Source organism: Pagrus major, chromosome 18 (assembly GCF_040436345.1).
Source record: "Pagrus major chromosome 18, Pma_NU_1.0".
Classification (NCBI taxonomy): Eukaryota; Metazoa; Chordata; class Actinopteri; order Spariformes; family Sparidae; genus Pagrus; species Pagrus major.
In genome coordinates this window covers 26,610,938-26,621,181 of record NC_133232.1, presented here as the reverse complement: position 1 = coordinate 26,621,181, position 10,244 = coordinate 26,610,938, and the positions used below count along the sequence as shown (strand labels likewise).

At 43.3% G+C, this 10,244-nt stretch overlaps 1 protein-coding gene across 1 annotated transcript; it reads left to right on the top strand.

The window, feature by feature from the left end:
- Window positions 1–157: 157 nt before the first annotated feature.
- On the top strand, window positions 158–3,054 carry LOC141013259 (uncharacterized). The gene is made up of 4 exons (XM_073486918.1): window positions 158–653; window positions 876–994; window positions 1,137–1,254; window positions 1,367–3,054. The coding sequence occupies exons 1-4, from the start codon at window positions 257–259 to the stop codon at window positions 2,359–2,361; spliced, it is 1,629 nt and encodes a 542-aa protein (XP_073343019.1). The 5' UTR covers window positions 158–256; the 3' UTR covers window positions 2,362–3,054.
- Window positions 3,055–10,244: the final 7,190 nt, after the last annotated feature.

Sequence of the window (10,244 nt, the reverse complement as noted above, 5' to 3'; positions counted from 1 at the left end):
ATCTCCACGGTTAGCTAGAAGTTTGTTGTTTATGTACTCGTACTATGCAGACAGTCTCTGCATTTCATGTGCCTGTCATCACTGTATACAACAGTAGCGTTAGCCTACAAGCTGATTGCCATGACATCATAGCTTAAAAGCGTCACACAGGTTGACTATCTAGAGATATTTAACCACTAAGAGCTAAAGACAAACTGCTGCGGCAAACACCCACTGGGAATGGCGTAGCTGACATTACTTAGCATGGCAACGTCTCATGGCAGTGTGCGGTGGTAGCAACATCGTCCCCCAGCTGCCTCTGGAGGCCAACCACAGAAGAAGACAGCGGTGTCAATCAATCGTTGACATTAAAACATCATCACGTAAACTAAGGACAATGGAGACTGTGAGGAGTGCTTTCCACGCTCAGCTGGCCACCGTCATGGACTCACTGCTGGCAGCTGCTGTGTGCGAGATCGCCAAGATCTTTGAGAGCAGCCTGTGCGAACAGCAGGCGGAGCTAGCGCAGAAATCAGAGGAGATCTCCATCCTCCGAGGCAAGCTGGAGAAAGTGGAGAGGAGGCAGAAGGCGAAGGGTGGAGGGGGCGAGGAAGGGGAGATGTCTTCAGGAGACAGGGATGGCGGCTTGAGGCAGCAGACCCTGGCAGGATCAGGTAATATTTAAGTCAGGAGAGCATGAATACTCACTTGGCCATCGTTGATGTAGGACATAAGAGTAAAAAAGTAATAAAAGTAATCCAACTTTTTATCTATAACTGTTTATCCTTTGCATGGGTGCATGTGGGTCAACCCATTTTGAGCCTCTTTCTGTCTATGAACACACTAGCACCAGAGGCTTTACAGATACAATGACCAGCAATACTTCTCTTGCACAGGACTGAATGTGGAAAAGGATGTGTCTTCTCATTCAGACCCAGTAGAAGGACTCAGTCAGAGCCTCAGCGGGATGAAAGAGGAGGTCACAGGCCAGGATGGGGCTTCAGTAAAACATGAGGTCAGACTCTGTCCTGCCTCTCCATGATTTAAAAGTTTGCTGTTTCAATAAATAGAAGTAGCCAGCACAAGGTGAAAACTGCACCATGGCTCGCTGTTAGCATTTCTGTGTCTTACAGATCTGTTTTACTTATTTTTCACAGCGGGCTGGATCACGGCCTACCCTGGGGTCTGTCGCAGTCCAAGCCCCAGAAGGAAGCCTTGCTGCTGTGGACCAGAGGCAGATAGATACCCTGTCTGCCACACAAGCCAAGGCCAAATGTAAGAAGAAGTTCCCACATTATTCTCCCAACAAGATGAAATTCTTTGTGCTAGGATATTTTATTTTAGAAAGTGCATCAATTGTTCTCCCCCTCCCTTGATTTCTCTGTAGTGTCTCACTGGGATCAGGGCAGTCGCAGTGCAGACCACAGACCCCTCCAGGATCAAGCCTCCACCCCTTTTCTCTCCATCTCCCAGAGCGGGCGTTGCTCCCCGAGGCCTGACCCAAGCCTAGCTCAGCCTGGGGAGTGGTTACCGGGGTTGGACGCTACCCGAGGTGGGGTGTCTGGTCTGGATAACCTGCAGGCCGATGGCACCGGCTGCTCTGGTCCAGCTAGCAGCAGCACTGGAACAGACGCATCCTGCTTCCGACCTGGTTTTGGCTCTGACGAGACCAGCAATGAAGATGACGATAGCTCTTTCCCTTTCCTGGACCAGGAGCCTGAGAACCAGAACTCCAATCAGAATTCTGTGCAGGGCCAGGCCGTGGGGCAGAGGGGGGCTCGCCAGGTTCAACCCCAAGCCCCCTCTGGCGAATCACCATGGAGACCCAGAGACGACAGAGGTGGGAGAGGCCCCATCAATCACACACGGCGGGTCACATCCTTTGGCAACAGAGACCCTCTCCGACCACAGTCCAATTCACAGTCGCTCACGCTACGACACACAAATACTCTGAGCCACCCTGCAGCTCCCGGTGGAGGGACCGGACGACCTTACACCTGCCCGTACTGTACCAAGTGTTTCACCTACCCCTCCCACCAGCGCAGACACCTTTTACGCCATACAGGAGTCAGACTGCATCCTTGTCAGTTTTGTGACAAGAGCTTCCTCACTCCCTCTGAGCTCACCGTGCACACTCGCACACATACAGGGGAGCGGCCTTTTGGCTGCGCTCAGTGCGGTAAACGTTTTGCCCGCAGTGGGAACTTAAGAGCCCACCAAAGGGACGTTCACATGGGGAAGAGGCCTTTCGCTTGCACAGAGTGTGGGAAGAGATTTGCCCACAGGGGAAACCTGAGGGTGCACAATCACAGAGTCCATCAAGGAGATCCCTACTACATGGATGAGCAGCAAGAGCCTGATATGGGCCCTAATCCAATTTGAAAAGATTTGAAAAATGATGGTTCTGCACTTTAATTTTGTTTGCAAAATAAACCCGAGGAACTTGTTTCAGGATTACTTGTTGTGTCCCAGATAAATTGATTACAAATAAAAGTGTTTTTTTTGTTTTTTAATGCAGGGCATCCTCAGAATTAACCATCTTTAAATTTAATCATATGTAATTTATGACATACATGGTCAAAAGAAATCTGAAATTTGTGTATTGACTTATTTTCAAATACAATTTGATGTCAGAAATATGGATCACACCAAAAGGGAGAGCTCTGTGTTGAACTGTTTTGTAAATGACCGGATGTAGTCATCCATTAATAAGAAATATGGGCTATAAAGAAGACGAGTTTACTTAAGGGCGATCCTATGTTCTGATGATGTTCTTCCCCGTCAGTGAAAAGTACATTTTCATTACTTGAAGTGACAGAACTGCAAAATGTTTTTCATAAAGCCAATAAACAAAATCTAGTTGATATTAGATTTATACATGTGGCATGCAGAGGTAGGATAGCACGTCTCTTCCTTTACAATTGTGCTTATGTGCTGCCCATCTCCTCACTTTTGTTTTGACTGTGTTGTAAAATGGAAACAAAGTACATAATTGTGCTGTAACAAAAGAACTGTGCTTTTTATTTTCCATCCTGTTTTTGCAAAGTGAAATTAAATAATATACTCGTAAACAAACTGTTCTTCTCAGCCTGAAACATCAATGCATTGTACAGTACAGTCTTATATTGTCGCACCTTGCTCTCAAAGACACCAGGGGGCAGTGTCAACATACAGAAGATGGGGTAGGAATGACTTTGGACAGCGATGCAAATAGATTTTGGATAGAAGTGTTGCTCTCAGCATGTTTTACCTTGTGCCCTCAATTTTCAGATATTTTTCCCTGATGTATGCACTTGTGTCATCATGCCATCTCTCTCATGGTCATGGCCTGTAAGCATGTGCTTATGAGGCAAAATCAGAATGTGTGTATGCGAGTCCTTCGGTCACCAAACCTGCTGTTTGGCGTGTGTGTAAAAGTGTGAGCAGTTTTGTCCGTTCGTAGCAATCACCTTGGTCAGCACAGTCATTGGGAACACCATCAAGGGTCAAATGGCTTACGAGGAGCTGTCTTTACGTCTAGACAGGCGCAATTCATTGGGCAGTGTGTGCTCTAGTTTAGGATGGTGTTTTTGATGGATTCCCTTGTTTGAATTTGCACTGCCTTTTGTCTACCAATTGGACTTTTCATTGCCAGTTGAAAACATTTGCTAGAACAGAAATCATAAAGTAATCAAATGGAATAAGTTACATTACTTTGATGTAGAATTAAAATAGTTAAAATACTCTGAGTGACATCACTGGAGGCAATATATAAGATTACATGCAGCTTCCTCTGGAGCCACAAAAGGATTTATACTACTTTATTCACATATCCAGTAGTCCTAAACACACTTCAATGTGGAAAACTGGTGAGTTACCCTTTAAGTGATGGGGGCAGAATCCACTTTCATGTCCCTTCAGCAGCCTTAGATCCAGTATGTATCTACCAGAGTCAGTGTTTTTGGTGTGAAATTTAATCTTTGTGTTACAATCCCTCCATTGAAGCTCAGCAATGAAACAAAAACAGGCAACTTAATCTTATATATCTAACCACAGAAAATAAAGAACCTAGGTGGTGTTTTTTGAGCCATCACTTTCAAAAACGCCTACTGGAAAGTGCCTCGAGGATGTGGGCTGTGTGGAGGTTGATGAGACATTTGTCCCCGTCTCTTACTCGCTCTCCCTTTCACACACACTCTCAACTGCTGAGCGAGGCTCAGCCAAGCTGTGCCCATGTATTCCCCCGGCTGCTGAGTCCTTGCTTTGCTCATTGTAAAGATTACATTCAGTGACCCACCTCCAGTGACCTCCCCTCCCCCGAGGGTCACCTGTGTCCGTCTCTCCCTTTGGGTTTTACGCTCGCAGTTATAAAAATGTCTTAATAGCGCACAAAGAGAGGCCACCTCTACATTGGCTCTGATGCAGGAGACATAGAAAGGAATGGTTGCATGTCTCGCTCATGGAGTGTTATATTTATGGATTTATGAGTGAGTTAACTGTCAACGTGAGAGGATTGAACCCCTATGCAGTAAAGCTGCAGGCTCTTACAGGCCATCTAGGGGAATGTACTGTGTAAGTACTGTATTTATGTGTGGATGAAAGCCTCGGGTCAGATAGAAAACACAAATCTATACGCAGATTTGGGTCTCGAAATAGGTGTATGTGTGTGTGTGTGTGTCTTCACAGGCAGGGGTCATGTAGGCTTTGCAGTTTTTTATGTTTGTATATTTGGTTATGTGTAATCTCCTTTATGCTTTAAGCTGCTTTGCCCCGGGGAGGGAGAGACAACAAATGAACAGTTGACTGCACAATACGGGTGCTTTTTATAATTCATGTGATAAAAGCTTTACATAAAGCTGTGTTGTATGTAGATATTTTATCAATACGTCTATTTAAAACAATCATTTTCTACCCATGTTTTGCCCTCTGGCACCACATAAAATAATTTGACCCGAGACTAATCTATCCCAGTCTGTTCCCCCCTCCTGATTTGATACAAATTAGACCTTCCTGTTTGTAATAACAACCCTGTCAGGTAACCATGTCCCAGTCAGTGTTTATCACCAGGCCCAAGTGTTATCATTCTGTTTTCCTAGCAGAGATCAAGCCGTGATGTGCTCTTTACCTTTTATGTCACCATGTTTCAGTTTATTTCTCCTGCCCCTGAGGCAACTGCTTTAATTTGCCAGCAAGCAAAAAAAAAAACACGCTCTCAACCTCCTGCCATCTCCTCGCCCTCGGCCCAAAGAGCCATTCCATCACCATCCTATAATCCTCCAGGAGTAAAATTATCCCCCCGACACCCAGTTACTGCACCCAGCTCCCCAAACATGTCATACAGATGTTAAAAGAGAGGAAATATTAACCCTCGCTCAGCTGGAGATGTATGTGCAGTCAGCTAAATTATACTCCTGGACATTGTGTTTGTGTGTTTGACTCCTTTTATGAACATGCTTGTGTGTGTGTGTGTTGGAGGTACCAGCTCCTTTCTGTGTGTGTGTGTGTATCAGGGCTATAAGGGTTTTAGCGGGTTCCCGAGGCTGCTCATAATCCACCCAGTCCCACCACTCCCCAGGGGTTGTGGTTTCATACGGGTTGCCATTACTGTAGTGAAACCCCCCTTTAGGGGATTACAGTGCTGTCTCCCGCTCGAGGCACTGAGTTGATCCATCGTCTGCTGACTGTATTTAAGCACTCACTTAATGTGCTAATAGTGTTAGACTGGGGAGACGCCACAGAGCTTTTAACTTTCATCTACTAAAGCTCTTTGTCTGCTGGAAACGCTGATTTCATGGCTGCCGGCTTAAAACCGTCGCTAATCAGTCACAATCACAAAATATTAACTAAGGATGGAGTGGACTTTACGTGCGCATGCTTTCGTGTGTGTGTGTGTTTCGAAGAGGAGCAGTCACTGGGCCACGATTACTGGGTTTGAATCTCATCCAGTCAGAGGCGTTCACTGTTTCTCTCCACATTTTTGGGGGTCACAGAGCATGGAGAGGTGGAGTGGGAGTACATTATCTTCCTCCGTCAGAGTTCCTGGGTTTTCCAACTGTGTGTGTGTGTGTGTGTGTGCACGAATGAGTGTGTGTGCTCCATAGGCTGCTCTTGGGTTGCTAAGCAACCCTCTGTCTGCACATTGGAGTGGGGGTGGGAAGAGAGAGAAGCACCAGGTCAACAGAGGCAGACACTCACAGGCATCGCTGCGTCTGATTGGACACATCGGCGCTCCTGATGAATGATGCTGATCATTATCATGTTGACTGGCTGTAGGCAGGAATCGTGCTGGAGTCTCAAAGTCCATTTATTTGTATCAGAAACTGCAGCTCAGATTCTGCTTCTTTTCACACTACGAGGGAGAGAGAAGAGAGAGATGGGGAATTTCGGTCTATTTTTGACTTGGTTTCCAATATATATTGAATAATTGTACTTTACCACAGAGACGTCCTTATTTTTATCACTTATCTCTCACATACAATCAGCTTTGATGATAAAAAACATCTGATTCTCGAAGACCAGAAGACAACAGTTCCTCCTTGTTTCCAAAGATGGTTATAAGAATTGATTTCTCTCATACATTTGGAAGAAACTTTATCTAAAAAACTTTATTATTACTATTCAGTATTTTAAACAAATGCTGCAACACTGTTTTGGGTGAACTTATCCTTTAAGACAAGATGAATGTGGGTTGACTTATGTTTTTTTATACTATCATCAAAGTTAACGTATTTTATATGTATTTTATACATTATATCCTTATTTTTGATAAGATTGCTTTGATTTCAAACTATCCCAGAGTTTCTGTCCTACCTGCGCACAGATAAATACGTAATAAGCTCCGGGATAAACAGTCATTATAATCTTTTGCCCAGTCTTGTTTATGTCAGGCATGAGAGCTATTTGATATTTAAACATGAGTCATCACTGAGTCAACAGATCAGCTGTTAAACACCACTTTCACGCTTCATTCCGAGTCTTTTTCATTATTTTAGCCTTTTTGCTCAGTACTTCTACCAGTCTGAGAAAAGATGTACATCAAAATAAAACAGATTCAAATAGATTAGAAATAGATTAGATTGTGGGGTTAGATGTCAAAGACCAGATGCAGATGCTCCACTTGTGTCCTCACACCATCTCCACTGGAGGAGATGATGTGAGGACACAACACAGCTCAGACTCTCTCCAGGGCGACGCGTCAAAGTGACGTCGGGGATGGTCACGCTCCGTTGTCACCAAGGTAACGGGACGAACGCGAGGCCAAGCCTTCACGGCTGAGTGGCGCAATGGCTGCTGGGGGAGACGGGCCCGAGCCTGCTGTTGCACAAGCCCAGGGTCAGGCATGGGAGGTTAATAAGGACAAGCTGGACTGGATGTACTGTACCTGAACAAACCTGCCTCTTGCAGGGGTAAATACGGTGATTAAAGTGATTACTATGATGATGAGGACTTTAGGAGCCTGTGCCTCGGTTCAGTAAGATCTCATTTCTTCTAGCATAAGGATTGAATTTGAGTCAAATGGATTGTTTATATTAAAGTACATGTGTGGATTTTCTCTGTTCTCTTGGAACATTTTTCACTATAAAAATAATAAAAAAGGGTTGTTTTGCTTCCTTTTTCCCAGGTTTTATGTGCTTTGGCAGTCTCAGATTTCTGACAAACAACAGCTAATTTGAATTATGTTTGAGGAAAAATTACAAATCATCACCGTCATCTCTTCCATCATGACTCATGCCGGCTCTATGAGGCTTTTGAACCGGTTTCAGCGTATTGATTTGTTTTTACAGCCTGCAATTTTGCTGTTTGGGTCAGTCTCACTTCCCTCATCAACACCCCTTATTCCAGCAGCAGCAGGCGGCCATTAACAACCAACAGCTACACACCTGCCAGCCTCACACACAGACAGACACCGCCTACAGCTGGCAACAAGAGAGTTTAACATGCAACCTTGGCTTGCTCATGGGTTGGTGTAGGATAAGCAGAGCTAAAAGGTCAGTGAACATTGGACTTAACGCCATATCGTTGTTTGCTAAATGCTAACCAGCTAATCAACTGTTTCCTAGCATGTTAGCCATAAAATAGCAAGACTGTTTTGGATTCTGCTCTAAAATGGCCAAAATATTATTAATATAGGTTTGCATTCATATATGAATTAGATTTTCTGTTCATTTATGTGTTACAAACTGCAGCTATGTGGCTTTTTATGGCTTGAATATTTCCTACAGGTGGTACTTAGCTAAATGCCAATTTAGCAGGTGATGTTCATCTACTGTCAAATGGGAAAAAAAAGATGTTGGTTAAACGTGTAAAAAGGAAAACAATTTAGATATATCTATTTATTCTTTTATTCCCAAACACTGTAAGAAATACAGTAGGACCTGGGCCATCAACTGTTTAGAAGGGATTTAATGACTTAATATGTCAACTTCTTCTTCTCTATGGTAGGTTATGTTACTGTATATTAGTGATACTGTGGTTTTAGTGAAAATCTACAGCGTGATGCAGATGATTTTTGATTCATCTATTTTTGCCTTCAAACGGCTTGTTTTGTCTCAACAAGAGTACAAAACAGTGACATTCAATTTAAAATGATATGACAGAAAAAAAAACATGTTTGAGAAGGTGAAACCAGCTATGTTTGACATTTGTGCTTAATAAATGACTTAAATTCTTAATGGATTACCAAAATGATTGATCGTAGCTTTTTCATTTTTAAAATTATTTATTTTATCTGCAATCTGACAGAAAATCACTGATACCTGATGAATATCTGTGCCTAACCCCTAATCATCACTTTTTTTATATATATAATTGACCAAAACTCCAAATTGAACTGGGAAAACTACAAACTTAAAAGTAGTGATGCACGATAATTTATTGACCTGATATTGGGAAACGCACAGTAGAGTATTGGTTATATATTGGTATCAGTTAAAATTAAAGCCGATAAATGGACCTGATGATCGGAAGCCAAATGGCTCCTTACAAGCACAGCATCTAAACACTTCGATACAGCAGGTTGCAGCAGTAGCAGCAAGAAACACAGAGAAGGAGACGAAGAAGTGCAGCACGATCTTGTTGCACTCATGATGTCAAATGCTGCACTTGGGTAGAGCCAAATTGGTGTCGGCCATGAGAAGTGGGTAATTAATGGTGATCAGTATTGGCTGGAAAAAAAACAAAAAACAAAACATATTGTCTTAAAAGGACCAACTTTAGCTACTTTATGGAGCAAGAGGCTATAACATGCCTTGATGATTGCAAATGTATAATATCCAAATGTGTCTCTATAGCTATATCCACTCATATTTATACCAGTAGATATAAAAGCATGTCAAACAATATTGAAAACAATAAAAACATTTGTATTTCTCACCTCTCCCTCTCTGGTTTGGGTTTGGCAGAGAGTAAGAGCTAAACACCAAACCTTATGGGTTTATAGATTTAACCAGAGGGGGATTTTGGTGGCATATGGTTGGGGTGACTAGGTGGAGATGGGCAGGTAGAACAGTAGCTATATATGGGTGAACAGTGGGTGGGCTTAGGGGAGCTTTGTGGTGGATGTTAGGCTGGTGGGGGGCAGTTAGAAGGGCAGATATGGCAGTGGAGTGTGGAGCATTGCCCATCATTGGTAAGAAGCGGGTGGGGGATGGCGACGCTGGCAGTCTTGGAGTAAGTCAGATAAACAGCTCTTCTTGTTCCCTGCTGTGGGGGGGTTTAAAGCCTGGTGGCAGACAGCCAGCACTAGTGATGGCACCAACTGTCACTGGCAGCCCCTCACTCTCTGCTGCCACGCTGACTGACGCCTGTGTGTGTGTGTGTGTGTGTGTGTGTTGGTGTGTGACATAGTATTAGTACTTGTCTTACAGGAGGTGGTTATTTCTGGTCCCTTTGTAGATCTCAGTAAAATATTCATCTTAATGTTAATAAGAATATTTTCTGGTATTGATATATAGTAAATCGCAATATGGCAAATTAATGCAAGATCATCTATAAAGTAGTGGTGGGTGATCAATGCAGTAAGTTGTTTTTCCAACTTGTGCTCGTTAAGCTTTTTTGTCGTAATGTACAAACAACATGGATGCTACAAAGAAGATGTTTGGCATTTTTTTGTGTAGAGCATTTAAACAACATGTTGATAGTTGTTTGAAGCTTGATATTACAAAGTGATTTGACCCAGACTTTTTGCTGCACCTGTACAACCACGAAAATATTGCTTTACCTGACTTTTTATCAGGGCTAATGCTAATAAATAGGGTTTCTCAATGTGGACAGAAGCTAACGATTAC